Below are 22,002 nucleotides of genomic sequence, written 5' to 3'. Positions count from 1 at the left end.
ATGATTTAGGCTGCTATCTACTGTAGATAGCTGATTACGCTGCTGTCCCTATTTCAAGTGTTAGATGATTTAGTCTGCTATCTACTGTAGATAGCTGATTAAGCTGCTGATGTCCCTATTTCAAGTGTTAGATGATTTAGGCTGCTATCTACTGTAGATAGCTGATAATTCTAGTCAGCTATCTACTGTAGATAGCTGATTAAGCTGCTGTCCCTATTTCAAGTGTTAGATGATTTAGGCTGCTATCTACTGTAGATAGCTGATGTAAGCTACTGTCCCTATTTCAAGTGTTACATGATTTAGGCTGCTATCTACTGTAGATAGCTGATTACGCTGCTGTCCCTATTTCAAGTGTTAGATGATTTAGTCTGCTATCTACTGTAGATAGCTGATTAAGCTGCTGATGTCCCTATTTCAAGTGTTAGATGATTTAGGCTGCTATCTACTGTAGATAGCTGATAATTCTAGTCAGCTATCTACTGTAGATAGCTGATTAAGCTGCTGTCCCTATTTCAAGTGTTAGATGATTTAGGCTGCTATCTACTGTAGATAGCTGATGTAAGCTACTGTCCCTATTTCAAGTGTTACATGATTTAGGCTGCTATTTACTGTAGATAGCTGATTAAGCTGCTGTCCCTATTTCAAGTCTTAGATGATTTAGGCTGCTATCTACTGTAGATAGCTGATTAAGCTGCTGTCCCTATTTCAAGTCTTAGATGATTTAGGCTGCTATCTACTGTAGATAGCTGATTAAGCTGCTTTCCCTATTTCAAGTGGTAGATGATTTAGGCTGCTATCTACTGTAGATAGCTGATTAAGCTGCTGTCCATATTTCAAGTGGTAGATGATTTAGGCTGCTATCTACTGTAGATAGCTGATTAAGCTGCTGATGTCCCTATTTCAAGTGTTGGATGGTTTAGGCTGCTATCCACTGCACAGGGGCGGATTTAGGGGGGGGGGCGCAGCCGGCGTGCGCCCCCTCTATTTTTTTACTAGCAAAGGGCGCCGGTAACTTAAAAATACAAAATTGTAAGAAATTAAAAAAAGGAACAAATTCGCCATGAACAGCAAACAATGGGCCAAAACCGTTGAGTTTTCGAGGGGGTAACCCCCTTTAACACATTTTTTTCGTCATCGACCAAAAGGCGCCCCCTTTATCAAAAATTCCTGGATCCGACCCTGCTGCAGATAGCAAATGCAAGCTGCTGTGCCTATTCAAGTGTTAGATGATTTAGGCTGCTACCTACTTTAGATAGTTGATGTAAGTTGCTGTCCCTATTTCCAGTGTTAGATGATTTAGTCTGCTATCTACTGTAGATAGCTGAAATAAGCTGGCTCTGGTTCTAGAGGTAGTTAATAGTCTGCTCTCTACTTTAGACATCTGATTTAAAGCTAACCCTGCTACCATCAATAATTTAGTCCACTATCTACTGTAGGTAGCTGGTCTAATATGACCCTGTTTCCACATATACCCGATGTAGTGTGCTATCTACTGTAGATAGCTGATGTAAGCTGACCCTGCTTCAAGAGATTAAGGATGCTATCTACCAGTCAGAATTAATAGGTAAATTTGCACGGGAAACTTTCTGGACACGTGACACCCAGGGGCGCAGACATAATTAGCATTATGGAATGTGACCCCGAGCACAGCGGTTGGTCTACCAATGTATTTCAATAGGAAGAATTTCTCCTTTGCTTGTCGCAAGTTGATGATATTATGGTAAGAGTTTCCGTAGATAAATATTTTTTTCCGTAGGTAGATATTTTTGAAATTACGTTTTGATGATATTGTGAAGAAATTAAGATTGCATGATATTCAATCAATTTTCAATACACGAGTTTCTATCGAAATTGCAGCCAAGAATACTATTCCAATTCAAAATTACTAAGACTTGAATAGCAAGGTCACCGCTGGGGGTCAGAGATCAGGCTCGAGGTCACACTCACATTGATACGCATTGGTCACATGTCCAGAAAATTTTCCCGTGAAAATATACCCATTAATGTTGACTGTCTACTAACAGATAGCTAGCTGGTGTAATATAAGCCAATCTCTGCTTTGCTGAAGTTCAATCAACCTTTTTTGAAACCAAATTAAACACATATCAGTTACCATAGCAACAAGCAAAATCACCAATATCCAATGAAATATCGCAAGGGCAGAAAATTGATCATTATTTTTAGATCTTTTTATTCACAATGACAAAAATAGATACGCGAACTCTTTCAGTATGTAAAGGTGAATACATAAGAGCCTGTTTCCGCTAGGAAATCCTGTTGAATATTATAGTGTATAAACAATCGGTTGAATTCATTTGTTTTCATGTGTCTGCTGACAAGCTGTTATCATATTTCCCTACAGACAATTTCAATTTGACCTTATTTTGACTCATTCGCTATCGATTTCAGTCAAATTCAGTAGGGGGGGTACTCAAGTTTGATTTTGGTAGGGATGTGCCGCTGAGATTTTGGAAGTAGACCCATAAATATACCAATTTTTCAAGAAATTTGGACCCATTGATATACCAAAAGTCAAAATTTTCGGCCGAATTTACCCCAAATTGTCTTAGTTTATACAAATTTTCCCAAAATGTTGGGACAATTTTGGCTAGATTAAGGAAAAATTGGGCTGTTTTCCGAAAAAATTCAGAAAATTTTGAAAAAGGACCCATTCATATACCAAAATAGGCTTTGAAAAAGGGGTCATTGATATACCAGAAGGCTGAAAATGCTACCCATGTTTTTGCGGCACATCCCCGTATGGTCATTTGTACTGAATTCCCCCCCCCCCCGGCCAAGTTTAGTATAAACAGGCACAGTTGGTATTTGATGATGAATTCCAAGGTTATTGTCAAATTTTGCATCATTTCGTCAAATTAGGAGCAGCATTTAGGAGCATGCATTTAGTTAAATTGTTCATTTTGACTTTAAATAGTTGATATCAAATTGCATATTTACTAGCAACATTTCTACTATAAACAGCTTAAAGACCCATTCAGAGATCCCAGCACAAGTGTAAAAAAATTAAAATAGTCTTAGTTTATAAATTGCTTACATTAACAATGGTTGGCTCCCGTACAAAGGTATAGGAAGAGTTGTTGAAAATGTAATTAACTATACCTACATTCAAACCAACATGCTCCAGGGATGTGTATTGTTAATGTTTTTCATTAGGACAATCTGTTAAGTAACAGACACAAGTACATGGATTAGAAATGTCAAGAACCATGTCTCAATGCAATAAATATTCTCATCTGTAAGGACAAATTTCTTTAACTCCAATATGATTCAACACTCCCAGAATTACCTTTGGATGTATTAGGTACACAAACTCATACTCTGCACCTTAAGGTCAAATTTGGCACTAGGATTGTTACATGAGTGTTATTGAACTCTGTCTTTGGATGTGAAAATGCTTTGACTCACAGTGATGGTCTCACAATGCCGCTATCACAACACAGCGATACAACTTACAAGGATAATATTTTGTCCTGTTAGATTGATCAGGACATGTTCTATTAAAGAGGTAAAGAATATGCTTACAGACGATGCTACTCTTTGAAATAAGGAGAAGGCCAATGGCAACATACAGATATATGACAACACAGTAAAACATTTAAAGCCATAATATATGCATTGTTATTTTGTTATTTTTTACCCAAAATGCTGAAAATAATATTAGTAATGACTATCAGAGAAAGGGTTTCTGTCCATTCTAATCCGAGATAATGAGGTGAAGTGAAAGAAACCCCACTGGCTATACATTGTAGACTGGCTATTTTGGCCATTAGGTCAAGTTCTGTAGGGGACTTAATGACTTAATTTCAAAATTGCTCTGTTGACATACAAACACAACCAATTTGGCTGAGTCCATATAATTGTAAGTTGGAACAAGCACAATATATAACAAAAAACAGATTTGAAAATAAGTAACCAATTTCATGTTATAGGATCATCCAATGTGGTTTTAAACACAATAGTTGAAGATGTTTACATAACTATATGATAATGACTCCATATCAAATACAAATTGGCAACATTCATGGATTAGGCATTTGGGAAAAATTATTACTTGAAATTTACTGTTTCAATCTGTTTCATATATCAATTTTACTGACTGTCATTGAGAACAAACTCAGGCAGATAATGGGATACGTATTAGGAAATGTATGGTACTACCGTGCTTACGAGAGTATAGTCCCACCCCGCTTTTGGGTGAACATTTTTCAAAATTGGGGGTGGGACTATACTCAATTTAAAAAAAAAAAGTTTTTATTTTTTCGGTTTTGTAGTGTCCCTGGACCTAGACCTAAATTAATGATTTCAAAATGCATTGAATTTGAATGCATTTTGAAATCATTAATAGAGTATGACATGAATACAAATTATCAATTTTCATATTAAAAATACAAAACATCTTGAATTTTTTTTTTTTTTTTTTAGGTCAACCATGAATGATCCTAGCATTAGGTCTAGGTCCTGGGACACTCCAAAGCCGAAAAAAATAAATGACTTTACTCGAAGGTGGGACTATACTCGTGTCAGTACGGTAATAGCAGAAGTAGTAGTAGTACTTGGAAGTCAAGTAAACACATATCCAAAACTATCGTCCATTTCCTGTAGCAATAATGCTTAACGGTTAATAAATAATAAAATTGTTTGACATGAAGTTAAACATTGCGCTACCTTCGTTGAACTTTTCCCAGAGTCTTTATGCACAAAGTAAATAAACTTTCACAGGTCATTTAATTACAGCAATGTTTGAATGAAATGAATTCTGAACTAACAATAATTATGTTTACAGTAAAAGTATAGGGCTCATCGGATGCAATCTTGGGTGAACATTTTTTCTGTTAATGTGTTTGATTGTTTGGTTTTTTGTTTGTGTAGTTGATGATAGTGTTTTTAAAGTAACAATGAGACCTTAGTTACAGTAGATAGGAAGTTAAATGTAGAAATGCAACATGTATCAAAACATGAAGTTCTAAAGAAAACTAGAATTACGCGGTTTGTAATTAAGGTGGCCCCCACAAAACTATACACCACATGAGGCCACCATATTCTATCACAATACCAAGTTTGAAGTTGATCGGTGATTGCGTTTAAGCTGGAGAGCGGATTAATGGAAATGAAGGCAAAATGTGCAAATGAGCTCATTAATATTCATAAATATGCAAATAAAATGACACAAATCTATTCAGCACATCAGACCACCATATCCTATCACCGTACCAAGTTTGATATAATATTGGATGGCTGAGCATGATACCATAACATATCGGATGAGTCATAAAAATATCGGACGAGCCAACGGCGAGTTCGATATTTGTATGACAATTCCGATATGTTATGGTATCATACGAAATAAGCCATCCAATATTATCATTATTAGGTTTTCTTAACTCCTAATAACCCTGAAAACATAATAATAAAGTTGATCGGTGATTGCATTAAAGCTGCAGAGTGGATTAGTGACAATGTAGGTCAAATATGCAAATGAGCTCATTAATATTCATAAATATGCAAATAACATGACACAAAAGTATACAGCACATGAGGCCACCATAGACTATCACCGTAGCAAGTTTGAAGTTAATCAGTGGTTGCATTTAAGCTGCAAAGTGGATTAACGACAATGTAGGCAAAATATGCTAATGAGCTCATTAATATTCATAAATATGCAAATAATGCGACACAAAAGTATACAGCACATGAGGCAACCATATACTATCACTGTACCAAGTTTGAAATTGATCGGTGATTGCGTTTGTGCTGCAGAGTGGATTAATGACAATGTAGGCAAAATATGCTAATGAGCTCATTAATATTCATAAATATGCAAATAATGTAACACAAAACTATACAGCACATGAGGCCACCATACCCTATCTCCGTACCAAGTTTGATATAATATTGGATGGCTGAGCATGATACCATAACATATTGGATGAGTCATAAATATATCGGACGAGCCAACGGCGAGTTCGATATTTGTATGACGAATCCGATATGTTATGGTATCATGCTAAATAAGCCATCAATATTATCATTATTAGGTTTTCTTAACTCCTAATAACCCTGAAAACATAATAATGAAGTTGATTGGTGATAGCGTTTAAGCTGGAGAGTGGATTAATGAATTTGCTACCGCCCGGACAAACAAACAAAGATACAAAGAAAGAAACAAACAGGCAAGGGAACAAACAACCATCTGGATGATAACATAAGCCCCACATATATGTGGGGGCCAAAAAACACAAGGCCTATGGAACCATGAGAATAATATGTGTATACATTGAAAAATTCCTATTATTAGTATTACTAGTATGTTTTGTAACTGTTTCAGCAGAAGTTTCAAGAAGCAGTTGCTATATGGATATCCCTGTTATCTAACTGCGTAATATTCATTAAAAGAAAATCACATTTTAAATTCTTTGACACTTTAATTTCATGCTCTGAAACATTTAGAAGGTATATGTTGCAATGTATAGAATACCATCTTTCACATAATTTCGCATTCAGTTGTCACAAATACAACACAGGAACATACGCCATTGTCGGTTTAAAATGTTATTATGATGTTACATGCGAATGCACACTAAAACAGCAATTTTACAATTATAGTAGATCCATTTACTATCTACTGATGACACGGCATCCTTCGTGGAGCTGTTTTCAACATCTTTATTATCACACATCCAATGGCAGCTAGAACGACAATGTCGATTCTGGAGGTCAAAAATTGGACTGCCAAGAGCAACCACTGGTGGCGCATCGTATTGTGAAACGCAAGAATTAATTCACTCGTATCCGGATTTCATACTTAGCCAACCAATGCTTATTCCATATTCCAGAAAAATACAGCACTCTTTTTTGGGATTCAAAAAATATTATCATGTTTTGCCACATGAAACATAGCTAAATCCTAATCATTTCGTTAGTTCTAATATTAATTTTTGGCCAACTTTTGGAAATAAGGACCAAAACATGTATTTTTAGGGTGTTTTTCATAATGTTGTGACAATCAAGCCCAAAGACAAGTACAAAGACTAATTTCAGTTTATGCATTCTAATTTGTGGAAAAGACATGTTACACAAAAAAGTAAAAAGTAAAGCAAATCTTCGCCATACACTCAAGATTTTGACTGTTAAGACTTGTTCCAAGTCTTCAATTTTTGTGACTCGAATGTCATAAAAAGTCTCGAAAAAGCATGTTTTTGGCTCTTTTTTCAAGAAATTAGTAAAATAGTACCGGTAACATTTTTTAATCTCCAGTTAGTACTAAATTAGCTATGTTTCATGTGGCAGAACTTGATAATATTTTTTAATCCCAACAAATTAGTGCTGTATTTTTCGGGAATAGGGAGTAGGTCCTATTATGGCTAGATATACATGTAAGAGGTGTGCCAATAAAGTATCCTTACACTTGGAAAAATAATCACAGTTTCCAAACTGAACAATATTGGGGTAAATTTGTTTTTTTAATAGATGCACTATCTAATTCTGCACATTATGACACCACATTGAATCCAATGTGACCTCTAGAAGTAAAGTTACAAGCATTTGATTAGACGAAGGTCCAGTTTTAAAAGTGACAAACTGGCCTATTCAAAACTGCACAGACTAGACATCTGGTTTGAGAGTGGTGAATGGCTAATTGATGCGTTTGGCTTTAATTTTAAACAAAAGGAACAAAAGAAAACTGAAACAAAAGAACTGACAAATAAAATGAAAGTTATGAAAAATATAGAGTCTAAGTAAAAACTGAAATAAAAACTGCTTAATAACGCTTCATTAAAGAAACTGTGTTGTCACTTTGTTTCGCTTGTTGGAATCTTTTTGCGCCTTGTATAGGCCAGTTTCTCACTTTTAAAACTGGACCCTTGTCTATTCAATTGCTTGTAAATTTACTTCTAGAGGTCACATTGGATTCAATGTGGTGTCATAATGTGCATGATTAGATAGTGCATCTATTAAAAAAACAAATTTACCCCAATATTGTTCAGTTTTGAAATTGTGATTATTTTTCCAAGTGTAAGGATACTTTATTGGCGCAGTATTATACATGTAGTACTATAATTAGCATCTGCTAAACACATTATTTTTAGCAATTCCATATTAACCCTAACGCTCCTGAATACTACAAAATACTACTTGATATATGCGCTGTTAGGTGCATGCATCCCACGTGGTGTGATGACGCAATCGCCCTAAGTGATATATAGGCACGGTTTCAGCTGGCCAGCGAAGCCCAAGACCCATGGCAAAGTGTCGCCGACCGAGTGCTTAGCATGCGAGGGGTCTCGGGTTCGAATCCCACCCAGAGCAAACAACTTCTTTCCTTCTTTTCTCTCTTTATTCTTTCCTTCTTTCATTCCTGTCAAAAAGCCCCTAGGCGGTTAGGGTTAGGTTACCACTATCGAAACTCAGTATAGGCTTCCTTAACCCTAACTCAGTATAGGCTTCCTTAACCCTTAACCGACCGAGTGCTTGGCATGCGAGGGGTCTCGGGTTCGAATCCCACCCAGAGCAAACAACTTCTTTCCTTCTTTTCTCTCTTTATACTTTCCTTCTTTCATTCCCGTCGCCAAAAAGCCCCTAGGCGGTTAGGGTTAAGACACTGATATCAATACACACTTACCCTAGTCACAGATTTATGATGTCCTGTCCATCTCTGCATCATACGCCCTTCCTGCCATTTGTACAAAACTAAACTCTGCAAGCAAAAATAAATATATAAATCTGATTGTTTATTTAGGTTTAGGTTTGTTTGATTGTTTGTTTGTTTGTTTGTTTGTTTGATTGATTGTTTGTTCTTTACATTGGATTCATATTCAAAGGTAATTAAGTAATAAGTATTCTATAGCCAGAAACAAGATTATTATTTGTCTGTTTTGGGATTTTTTTTAAAATATTCTTACTTATTCTTTATTTATCAACTCTGTCAGATCACGACAACTACGATTCCTGGGACATATCCTGAGGATGCAGGAAGATGAACCATGCAGAAGATATGCTCTCTACACCCCCATTACATGGTAAAAGAAGACCTGGAAGGCAAAGAACATCCTACTTGTCTTATGTGCAAAAACTGTTGGGGGATTTCGACAACTTTCTACTGCCAGATGCCATTGCCACTTTGGCTTCAGATCGTAGTACATGGAGAAACTTTGTAGTCGCCTGCTTTGCAGCCGAATGAAATGAAATGAATGAATTCTTTACCATAAGTTTTAATAGCTGACATTTGAAAATGCTAATACAAGAATTTCAGAAACTGTATTTCTTGTATTAGCATTTTCAAAGCAGACATTTTAAGCAAAAAAGTATGAGCACTAGCAGGTTGTTTTGCTGGGGTGGGTTTTTTTTTTGGGTAGGGGTTATGTTTCTGTTTATTTGTTTATTTTAATTTTTTTCACACTGCTAATACTGATAGGAGAAACTATTTGTCATCATATTTGCATTAATTTATCATTTTCCCAGTCAATAACAAATTGGCCGTTCATTAGGATTGCTATAATAAATAATTGGAATCCTCTGAAGGCTATACAAATCTTGAACTCATTTTCCTTTCTTTGCACTCCAATTTACATACACAACAAACAAATTACACACACCTACGTAGCATGTTACAAAATAATTAGGTTTTAATTTGCATATTTAATCTGCTTACATTAAGCCAGAAAGTCCTTCAAAGAAGACTAATTGGAGCTAATTGGGGTTTTTACATATCATTTCCATATCAAATAAGGCCAAAAAAATGGTTGTAAAATGTATGCAAGGGATCTACTCTTACTGTACTGAGACAACTGAAGGCCCAAGGAGAGATGCTTTAAAGAGACACTATGGACCACAATGGCTTCATCCCAATGACATAGTTCAATAACCCCAATTAAACAATCATAATGCAAAATTTGACCTCAAGTTACAGAGTATGAGTTTTGTACCCAAATTTTCAGATGTCATTCAATGAATGTGTAAATATATTTGGGTTAAAGAACTTTACCCTGAAAGATGAGCATGTTGTGGATCCTAGAAAATACAAACCTGTCTTGCCTGTTTGTGGCCAATGTTTGAAAAAGGGAAAGATATCCCAAAATGCAGTCCTTTCAAGAAATAAATTCTGTCAGACACTGCCAGATCATGTGGCTTATATTGGAGATAAAGCTATGGTTTATAATATGCAATGTTCCAGTACTACTATCTGTATACACAGCTGCCATGGAAATAATGTTGTTTTGTTACTTGACTGCGAGATCAAATATAGTTCAGTACGTACATGAAGTGGAAAAGGAAAAAGAAATTGCCTGCCCTACCCTATTTTCCATTGGCCTGTTATGCAAATTTATACAAAAAAAGCCTAAGCTAAGATTTATACCTGACATTGAGACTGAATGCAATATAGGAAGCTGTGAAGGGATATTATAGTTGTATAGAAAACAACTCAACTACAAGCAAGCAGCATGCACATCAGTTTTAACAATTAATTCCAATAAGTTCCTGAATTCAAGTATGCAATCAGTAGTATGGAAATTATGAAATATTGTTCTCTATCATTTGCCGGGGGTGTACTTAAGTTTGGTGTGGATAAGGTGTGCCGCTGAGAAGTTGAAAGTGGACCCATCAATATACCAATTTTTCAAGAAATTTTAGCAATATACTAAACATCAACATTTTTGGCCAAATTTAACAACTTTTCCCCAAAAGTTTGGATATTTTTTTAAACATTTTGGCTACAACGAGGCAAAATTTATTGGCAAAAATCGATACCGAAATTGGCCTGGTAAAAGGAGTCATTGATATACCTCTCTCTCTCTCTCTGTGTCAGGTGGCGTAGTGTAGCGCTGCTGTGGTCTTCACAAGAGTACGCCATCTCACTCGATCTGATGCCAAGTGCGTTGCACCTTGCATTCCCTGGTTAGAAACCAGCTTCACGTCATTAGTCCAAGATGTTGGTGGACGTCCTCTTCCTCGTTTGCCTTCCATAGCCCCTTGCAAAATCTGTTTTTCTACACCTCCATGTTTCCTGACAATATGGCCAAAGTACTTCAGCTTTCTCTCCATTATGCCGCTTCTGATGGTTAGACTTGTACCAATCTTGTCGAGGATCCAGGAATTTGTTCTCCTGTCTTTCCATGTCACTCGTAGAAGCCTCCTGTAACACCACATCTCAAAAGCATCTACTCTTTTCCTATCATTCTTGGTCATAGCCCAAGACTCGCATCCATAAGTGGCAATGGAAAACACAGTTGCACTAAGTAGGCGTACCTTGAGGTCAATGGATAGGCCTCTGCTTTTCCATATGCTTGACATGCCCTGCACAGTTGTCCTTGCAATAGCCAGTCTTCTCTTAATTTCAGTTGTGCTGTCACCACTGTTGTTAATCATTGAACCCAGATATTCAAATTGCTTCACCTCCTCAATCTGCTGTCCATCTATCACAAACTCATCACTTTTCCGCTCTCTGTCTACAACCATTATTTTTGTCTTCTTTGTGTTCAGGAGAAGGTGTTTTTCTTCGCTGGCCTCTTTGATGCGCTTCAAAAGATCAATCAGCTCTACTCTGCTGCTACAAATAAGAGTGGTATCATCGGCGTGCACCTCAGGTTAGTAATTCTTGTACCGCCAAACTTCACTCCACCTTCAAACCCCTCCAAAGCTGTTCTCATTATGTCTTCAGAGTAGATGTTAAATAGGTTTGGTGATATCACACACCCTGTCGTAAGCCTCTTCCAATCTTGAACCAATCTGTGTCTCCACTACTTGTTCTGACTGCCGATTCTTGGTCTTCATATAAGCAGCTGATCAGATCCACAAGATGACTTGGGAAACCCATCTTTTCATAGTTTCCCACATCTGAGGGTGGCTAACACAGTCAAAAGCTTTACTGTAATCTATGAAGCACATGTAAAGAGGAAGTCTATGCTCTCTGCATTTCTCAATCACATTCCTGATATTGACAATTTGGTCCCTAGTACCCCTTCCTTCACGAAAACCTGCCTGCTCATCAGCTATTTCTTGCTCCATTTTGTTCTTCATTCTCTTGATGATGATCTTCAGAAGCACTTTACTTGCATGACAAATCAGGCTGATGGTCCGGTGATTGGCACACTCTTTCAAATTTCCCGTCTTTGGCAGTAGAATAAATACTGCCCTGCACCAGTCTCTCGGTCATTTCTTCTTTTTCCAGATGATACCACATAGACGCCACATATTGATATACCAACAGGTCAAAAATGTGATCCATGTTTTTTTTTTTTATATGTTTCTGTGTTTTTTATAAAATGTGATCCATGTTTGCAGCACATCCCCAATATGGTCATTTGTACAAATTGAAAATAATTTATGTAAAAAAAGATATAATTAGATTACGGTACCAGAATCTGAAGAAAATTCACAATGTTTCTTAGAAATTACAGTTATCTAATTCAAGGTCAGAGATAACATCTTATCCTTCCCAGAAATCTTTGCAACATGATGTATCACCTCATTTCATCAAATGACACTATAGTTATACATGTTTCATTTGTTTTCAACTTGAGAATAGACTGGCTAAAGTAGTCAAGATATAAACAAGATCTGTTGACTGTGGTACCCTTTGTCACTATCGACCCATGTTGAACTGGATTGCAAATCAGTACAGAATATTGAAATGGAAGAAATGCATTGTGGGAATCATTCGATATCTTCTCTGACTCATGCACACAACTGAATGGTTACCATGGCAACAACCTGTGAAATAAAGACTAGGACTGTCAGTAACTTGATTGTTCCCAATAACACCAGGAGAGTGACCAATTATTGACAATGCTCAGCATGGCTGATTTGATTGGAACTGACTGACCAATACAGGCAAGATTTTAATTTAAAACCTTCAAAACAGTAACAACAAATTCCACTGTATGTTGTTTTTCAATTTGTAATTGCTAACAGTATATTTTAACTGTCTGAGTAGCTGTCAGTGGCACAGGGGCCACATGCCCCAATCAATTTGAAAATTTAGAAATCACATAGGAAAATTGCCAAAAAATGCCCCATCATGGTCAGTGCCCCCAATAGGATGAATCACGCTACACCACTAGTAGCAGCTACTGAAAAAAAAATGAAAAAGTGCGAGCGAAGACATGATTTTAAAAAACTGCAAAAAATTTGAGAGCTTTGCCTGCAGAAACTATGTCCAAAATGGCATACAACATATTCCCTGTTGCTTTGTGTTTCAAAAAACACAACAGAATGTACTGTATGACCTTGGGATTGATGAAGTAGCTATTTACTAATAGTATTGGTATTGATGAAGTACCTGTCTACTGCTGATACTGGGATTAATGACGGTAGTAGCTATTTACTGCTGGTATTGACATTGATGACGTAGCTATCTACTGCTGATATTGGAATTGATGAAGTACCTACCAGTACCACTGATATAGAAATCTACTGCTGATACTGGTATCAATTAGTAGCTATCTACTGTTGGTATTGACATTGATGACATAGCTATCTACTGCTGATACTGGGATTGATGAAGGTAGTAGCTATCTACTTTTGGTATTGGCTTGATGATGTAGCTGCCCCGGATGATCTACTACTGATATTGGAATTGATGAAGTACCTACCGGTACCACTGATATAGAGGCCTCAGCAATGATCCATTAATAAATGCATCTATCTACTGCTGATATTGGGATTGATGAAGTAGATATTTACTAATAGTATTGGTATTGATGAAGTACCTGTCTACTGCCGATACTGGGATTAAGGGTTTACCGTCGTAACTAAACCATTCGATCAAATTTTTTTAAATTGACATATTTTGTACATTAATATGTGTAGATAATAAATCAGTAAAAAAAACTGGGGGTGCCGGACCTCACTTTTGAGCTACAGCCGTTTTAAAAGAGGTGTACATTTCCAAAAATCTTTGTACACTTCAATGGCAAAATCAGCAATTTTCTCAAAATAGACAACCTTTTGCGTTGTAGAAAAAAATTGTATCGATCAAATTTTTTTAATTTTATATATGTTATGAAAATAAAAAGCTCTGTTAATCGCAAAAAAAAAATTGGGGGTACCGGACCTGGTTTTCGCGTAAATTGACCAAAATAGGGCAAAAATGCATTTTTTCTGTGACACCATGCGTAGTTAATTGCGTACATGGATATTTTGGTGCCTACTAACGCGCTGGTATACACGCGCGATCTGATGCCGGATAAGCGTTAGTTTACGCATATGGCCACAAAAAAGGAATTGTCTGTTTACGCAGGAAAGTTTTCACTGTAAAAAAAGTTACCTAAGAAGTTACCATCTAATGATGTCGATTATTTTGACTTCATGCCTTAATATTCTTACTAATTTGGTGTATTTTGGTCATAAACGGGTGTAAGAAAGACTCCCATTCTGCAATCTGCAAAGATATTGGACCAAAGAGTTATCAAGTTAGTAAGTTACACAAAGTGAGGAATTTTCACCATGTTCACCTGACTCGATCGACCAAAAAGAGGATTTATTAAACATGTTAAAGCGAAGTGCTTGACTATAATAGGCCTACAATTATTATAGGCATAGGCCTACTTAGCATGCTTAGTGCCGTTTACCGAGAGGAAAACTTTTTTGGTCACAAAAACTATATAATACGGAATTATCTCGAGGTGGATTCATATCACAAAGCAGTTCAATTAAAGCAAAGTTAAACACTGGGTTGCCTATAGCTGTAGAAAAACGTTTGGCCTATTAGGCTATGATATTATTTTTGTAAATGTATGACACATTTTTTTGAAATTGAATAGTTTTGATGGTGTTGTCTATATCGCATGCATTATGAATTCAGTGCACGTAGTAGGCCTAGGTCTTTACCCAATAACACAAAATGCTTTAAAGATTTAAATGTTGGATTATAAACTTGCCGTGTGGTGCGTTTCATTATGAAACGTTCTACAAACGTATAACCTTTAATAATAAGCCTATAATATACCGGTAGTGGTTACCCAACATTTAGGCCAAAATATTATTAAAACGAATTAACCAATTTATCCAACACTCGTTTAGGCCTAATGTTTAAAAAAAAACTTGATTCTGTGTTTGTTGGGTAGGCCTATAACTTCATACCATTGAACCCTACTGTCGTAAGCCTACTTTAGGGGAGGGGTCCAGGCCGGGGTCCAGGTCCTTTATCAGTGGAAGCACGCTGGCAAAATTTGGTTTGTAGGCCTACATGTTATATTTAAGCGGCCACTTTTCTTGCGCTCAGGCTCAGCAAACATTGTTTTCTTTATTTTGTGGCCCTGGTTATCGCCAGGTGCGCACAAATAGCATTGACACGCACAACACGCATCGTTCTTCTGCGATGTCTGCAACGCATAACGCCGAAAGCACGACGCTGAGTACGCACGCAGCGTTGAAAAGAGGCGCAATAGTCGAGTCGAATCGGGTGACGACGGAAAACCCTTAATGAAGGTAGTAGCTATCTGCGGGTATTGGCATTGATGACATAGCTATCTACTGCTGATATTGGAATTGATGAAGTACCTACTAGGTACCACTGCTGTCGAGATCTCAGCAATGACACATTTGAATTTGGGACTAAAAAAATCAGAAATCCAACTTAAATTGGGGAGGGGATACCATGCCTGTATGCCTGTTACATACTGCATTTACATAGCTATTACAAACTTTTGTAAATTTGTCAAAAATGCAACATCCTACCATATCTTATTACTATTCAAACTTTAAAAAATACATTTTCTTTCTTACAAGATATATCTCACATTCAAACAGGTACATTGGGCTATTCCAGTTGACATCCACACTACCCCTGTGGACGATTTTGGAAATATCTTCCACAGGGGGAGTATGAATTTCAAAAGTAATTGGTCAGGATTAATCATTTTGAAACCCATACTCCCTCTGTATTATGGCTTTACCTATATCTTCCACAACTGGAGTGAGTATTTCAAATCGAAGTTACCCAATTGTCTATTCTACTTGAAACTTATACTCCCTCTGTGGAAGACTTTAGCTAAATCTTCCACAGAGGTAGTGTGGAATTTAAATGGAATAGCCCATTGCTTACATACATTTTCAATTTTGCTACAAGCTACAATGGCTACATAGGGATTTCCCAACCCGATCACGTGACCGTTGGTCGACAGCATCATCACCCGTGTTGATCACACACACAGCAAAAATGGTCAAGGACTTTTCAATACTCGTTTTTCCAAACTCGAGCATAATTTTTATTAATGAACAAAATAATTCAATCGTTCTACATTTCAAACAAGTACATATTAAGTGTTATTTATGTGAAGTTAGAATATTATTTTGATGTATATTAAGAGAGAAATCGCGAATTGAATGCCGCCGGGTGAGATCGAATTTCGCGTAAAATTGTGTATACAAAGAAACGGCACCGGATTATGAATCTTCGCATAGCGGTTGCTTATGACAAGGTCACGGTCGAGGTCAAATCGCCTCTCGCCTATTGGTGCAGGGGTATAACGGAACTAGCCAATCGCTAGCTGACATTTCCAGCTATCCTACAAATTTTCCCGGGACCGATTTGACCAACTACAAGCCGATCTAGGTAAGTTTGGAATCTTTCTATTTTAATTTGAACGATAAAATATTTTTCAATTTGTCTCGGATAATTTATGCAAGTAGTTAGGTCTAATATGCATATCCATGCAAGGTTTCATGTCATGTAGGCCTCAAATAATGTATTGCTCGAGAAACGCTAGCTACGAATTTGCTCACGGATGCCCTCGCATTCGTAGCTAGCGTCCTCGAGTATCTGAATGCAGTGCGGGAATAAACATGTAAATAACACCGTATACTTAATACAATAGGCCACTTACTGCTTCAATAAGCATACCCTCAAATACCACTTTCCACATAACATGACCTACCAATTTGTTACTATACACGTTCCCAACATAATTCTCAGTAATACTTCGCATTTCAAGTGCAATTGCGTGGATATTTCATCACTAAAATTGCTCCCATTTTTCCATTGATCGGCGATGATTCAACTGTCAGTTCACGAAATAAAATTTACTGTTGTTTCTAGTTTGTAATTTCAATTTCCCTAGACATGTGTATTAATAAACAAAACTCTTAAAAATAATAAATTTTTCTAATTGCTACTGACAGTATATCGGAAATTACTTCTTCATTAACTGCTGATTTGTTTTTGGACTATTTTATAAGACTATATCAATATTTTGTATTGTTAAATTAGGTTTGTAGTAAAAATACTAAAAACTAATTGCTTATCACGTGAGCCTGTTACGTCGATAATATTCTCAACCCCACAAAACGTTATTCAGTCATTAATAAGCACAATTTACGTGTGTGAAATGCCCTCGTAGGTTGAGACTGTTTCACCATCAGCACGGCGCAAACGGCTACAATAATAATAGCATGTGCAGGCCGGATCCAGCTCTGAAAAACTTGCCGAATATTTAGCTGATATTTCCTTTATAATGTTAGGATCGTATGCATCGAAAGTGCTAACAGGCAGGTAATAGTACAATAAAACTTATATAATGACACGCTTATTAATATGTGCTGGTGAAGTAAGCCAATACATAGCATTTTTATCAGTCATGTCACTTTGTTTATATCCCGATGCATTTTTATACATCGGGTTCCGACCGATATTCAGTAGGAACGGATTCTAACGGTCAAAGCAAGCAAGCTTTGACCGTTAGTAAATATTTCGAACAAATAATGTAGCGAAATAGATTTTTCTACCCCTACCCAATACCGCATTAGCACGCAGAAATACTAGCACGCAGAAATCTACTGCTACCCTACACACTGCATGAGCGCTGGCCGTAGCTTGCTGTGCACTACGTTCACGGCATAATAGGGTTCCGCACAGCGCATAAACCGGCCTCACATAGCTGCGTTCAGAACAAAGTTTGCCATACTTTACGTGTATATTTAGCCTTACCAGTCAATTTGATAAATGTCCGAACATGTAACGACATAATGATGTAGTGATTTTGTAAAACTACCCCATATTTCTGTGATTTTAATGGTCTGAAAGTGATCGATGTTTCAATGGGTTGTGTTTGTTTCGCTCACTGTGCATGAAGCGAAAGCGCGCTGTACAGCTGTTGTTTTTGAAGCTGCGCGGTGTTGCCAGATTGCGCACCCAATTTCCGTTGTGACGTGTTTCTTCCGTTAAGTTGCTGTATAATATCACGCCCAAAATCAGGTGACGCACCCATTTGGGCGTAATATCAGGGATAATGTTAGTGTAATATTCCCAGGCCAGCGTGGACGGCGATTTAAATTAATGTCATAATGAACAAAATAATCTTTTCCTGTAAATTCTATTTCAAAACTTATTTTATCAATACTTATTTCAAATAAATGAAGAATGTTTTAAAAATCTTCTCTCTTTTTTTTAATCATTGTTATTAAATATTATTTACTTATTATTATTATAATATAATTTTTTTTTGGGGGGGGGGGTACCTGAACTTTTTTGGATGGGATCTTGATCGGCGTAACGATCTACTTTAAAAAAATTAGGTCCGCCACTGAATTAAGAAACAAAAAAATAGATAAACAAATAAATGAATTAACTTGGATGGGATCTTGATCTATTTATAGGCAAAAACAAATGTTTGATTGGCATGATTGGTGTAACCCGACCTACCCTAAAATTAGGCCCGACTCTAACTTTTTTTTTTTTGAAAAGAAAAATAAATAAATAAATAAATATTATTTTGGGGATGGGCTGCAAATTTTGGGGTGAGGGCCTGACATTTTTGGGCAAGATTTTGTTTCGTTTATGGGTGGATGGGGTATGGAAAAAAACATAGAAAACTTCTTTAATTTTTTTTTTACATTTTAATTTTTTGACATTCTCTAGGACCAACAACTTGTATGTGCCACAGTACATCCCTTCCCTAGTGCAGTTTCCAGCAGCCTCTCCATAACAGGTAAATATTTTACAAATTCTCTGTTTTCACATTTTATTTTAATTTTTAGACAAACATGGTTTCAGTAATTCAGGTAATAATAATTTTTTTTTAAAACATAACATTGTATTTATTTTACATTCTACAGGGTCAACAACTTGTATGTGTCACAGTACATCAGTCCCTTCCCTAGTGCAGTTTCCAGCAGCCTCTCCATAACAGGTAAATATTTTACAAATTCTCTGTTTTAACATTTTATTTTAATTTTTAGACAAAAATTGTTTCAGTAATTCAGGTAATGATAATTAAAAAAAAAAACACATAACATTGTATTTATTTTACATTCTACAGGGCCAACAACTTGTATGTGTCAGTACATCAGTCCCTTCCTTAGTGCAGTTTCCAGCAGCCTCTCCAAAACAGGTAAATATTTTACAAATTCTCTGTTTTAACATTTTATTTTAATTTTTAGACAAAAATTGTTTCAGTAATTCAGGTAATAATAATTAAAAACAACAACATAACATTGCATTTATTTTACATTCTACAGGACCAACAACTTGTATGTGTCACAGTACATCAGTCCCTTCCCTAGTGCAGTTTCCAGCAGCCTCTCCATAACAGGTAAATATTTTACAAATTCTCTGTTTTAACATTTTATTTTAATTTTTAGACAAAAATTGTTTCAGTAATTCAGGTAATGATAATTAAAAAAAAACCAAACACATAACATTGTATTTATTTTACATTCTACAGGGCCAACAACTTGTATGTGTCACAGTACATCAGTCCCTTCCTTAGTGCAGTTTCCAGCAGCCTCTCCAAAACAGTCTAAAGTTGATTGTCTAACTTGATGATGCAAGGGTGCCGAATTCGGAAGCCATGATGAAAAGAATTCATACTTTGACCAAATATATGCAAATTAGTAGTTAATTATGCAAACTTTAAAGTGTAATATGTAACACTGGTCCTTATGAATTGAATAAATACTGTCAACACAAATCATTACAGTGCACAAGAAGTCAATCATTACTGATTCATAATCAAAATCTAACTAAACGGAGGCTAAAATGACTCGTTAATTGGAATAAATGGCTTGAATATGCAAATTAGAAGCAATTCGGCCCCAATGCAAATTTGTTTTTGATATTTCAGACCTATACTTTTAACTCCCATGCTTAAAGTAATCTCCCACATGCAAAAGCTACATTTGCACATCAAATTATACAATATAATTGACGAAATGTGGCTTTTAAGCCTCGAATACATCAAAAATGACCAAAATTGGCCAAAAATATGCAAATTAGCGGTAAATTATGCAAATTAAGATATGTGCACAACAGGCTTTGGCATTTGGGAAACAACTGAAGCTTACATTTGGGTATTAATTCCTTTTATAGCTTTTTTCTCCTTCAAATTATACAATATAATTGTCGAAATGTTGCTTTATAAGCACCGGAATACATCAAAAATTGACCAAAATTGGCCAAAAATATGCAAATTAGCGGTAAATTATGCAAATTAAGATATGTGCACAACAGGCTTTGGCATTTGGGAAACAACTGAAGCTTACACTTGGGTATTAATTGCCTTTTATAGCTTTTTCTCCTTCAAAATTGATTAAACATACACTTTTTCCCATCATTTACAGTGTTTTTATATGATTTAAATGGTGCCATTGCTTAAGTACATAGCCTATGGGAATGACCTTTGACCTCTGGTCTAATTAAGGCCAAAATATGAAAACTTTAACGAGCCGTAACTTTTGATCCCATGGGTCAATTTAAAAAAATAAAGTATCTTTGTAATCAGGAAGCCAGGCTGCATAATCTGAGCTGTGTTTCAACTCTTATTTCAGTGTTTTTAAAATTGACTAGTACATGTTTCAAGTTGCGTAAAATAAAAATAGGTTTTGTTATGATTTACGATTCAAGAGGAAGAAAACTGTACTGTTACCTTATCTGCGCTTCCACTAAGAAAGCAATCGTCTCCCACTGTAACAACGCTATTGACAGCATCTTGGTGCACCGTAGTGTACCTCTTCACATCCAAATCGGTCTTGTCTGAGATTGCCGAGTTAGGAACGCTACTACATGAGTCAATGAGAAACAAACAAAAAACAATTAGCATTTATTCTGTGTCCTTCTGTACCTCCCCCTAAAACAGGTTAGCTCCAATCCTGCTGTGAGGGCCATAGACTGCAGCTCCCTGGAGGGGGGGGGTGGTTCTTGATTTTGGATGGATAGAGATGTGCGGTTGGAATTCCAAAAACATACCCCACAAATATATACTAAATTTGAGAGAAAAATGTACTATTTTTTTCATTATTTGCAAATTTTGCTAAAGAATTACACTTTTTCCAGATTTTTGGAGAAAATTTAGAAAATATACCACATCTCTAAACCATATTTTTTACCTGAAAATTGCAACCAAAAGTTATGCCAATAAGCCTGAAAATGCTCCTCAAATCTGCTGCTTATCCCCGGCCCATACCCATCTTTTCACTCATGTCACTACACCCCCTCCCCGGCTGCAGCTACATTGCGAAGGATGCACCCACAGTCCCACACACATGTAAACATTGGTGGAGTGAAATTCTAAACAGATTTTGTTCCACATGTGCTTCTTTCTGATGACTTTTTCTTTACATATTTTTGCTTTTTTTTTCAATCTTCCTTTACTTAATTTCTTTCTCTTCTTTAGTTCTTCCATTTAAATCCACATCCCTTGCAGAAGATGATATTGGTATCGCATTGGACTATTCCAGTTGAAATCCATACACCCCCTATGGAATACATGATCTTAATCTTCCATGCACACAGGGAGTTTGATTTTCAAATGGGGTTACCTGCATGGGGGGGCTCCATTTAAAATCTACACCCCTGTGCGGGCCATGTGCAGGCAAATTAATGTCATGTCTTCTATAAGGCCAAAAAAAAAAAAGGTTCGTCTCAAAGCTGACGCGCGCGTTTGTAAAATCCCACGATTTGACAAAAAACAAATGCGGAAATTTTTTTTATTTAAAAAAAAAATTTTTTTATAGTTTTTTCCAGAAAAAATCGGCGAAAATCAGACTTTT

The 22,002-nt window shown here is 36.3% G+C and overlaps 1 protein-coding gene and 1 long non-coding RNA gene across 4 annotated transcripts in view; one reads left to right on the top strand and one right to left on the bottom strand.

Annotated features, from left to right (window-relative positions):
* LOC140166026 (WD repeat-containing protein 31-like) overlaps window positions 1-22,002 on the bottom strand; it is a 111,861-nt gene that overhangs the window by 67,492 nt on the left and 22,367 nt on the right. For both annotated transcript variants that reach the window (XM_072189398.1, XM_072189397.1), the window contains exons 2-3: window positions 20,880-21,012; window positions 8,642-8,716 (exon numbers count right to left, since the gene is read on the bottom strand). In XM_072189398.1, the coding sequence (XP_072045499.1) occupies window positions 8,642-8,716; window positions 20,880-21,012 (208 nt within the window). The remainder of the gene's footprint in view (window positions 1-8,641; window positions 8,717-20,879; window positions 21,013-22,002) is intronic.
* Window positions 16,108-20,133, top strand: LOC140165351 (uncharacterized). Of its 2 annotated transcripts, XR_011860687.1 has the most exons (6): window positions 16,108-16,573; window positions 18,875-18,944; window positions 19,072-19,145; window positions 19,275-19,346; window positions 19,474-19,547; window positions 19,680-20,133. It is a non-coding gene; the product is annotated as an uncharacterized lncRNA (long non-coding RNA). The 2 variants fall into 2 exon arrangements; XR_011860688.1 differs by lacking the exon at window positions 19,275-19,346.

This window comes from Amphiura filiformis, chromosome 12, assembly GCF_039555335.1.
Source record: "Amphiura filiformis chromosome 12, Afil_fr2py, whole genome shotgun sequence".
Lineage (NCBI taxonomy): Eukaryota > Metazoa > Echinodermata > Ophiuroidea > Amphilepidida > Amphiuridae > Amphiura > Amphiura filiformis.
The sequence above is the reverse complement of the archived record's forward strand: the minus strand, read 5'-3'. Positions and strand labels throughout refer to the sequence as shown.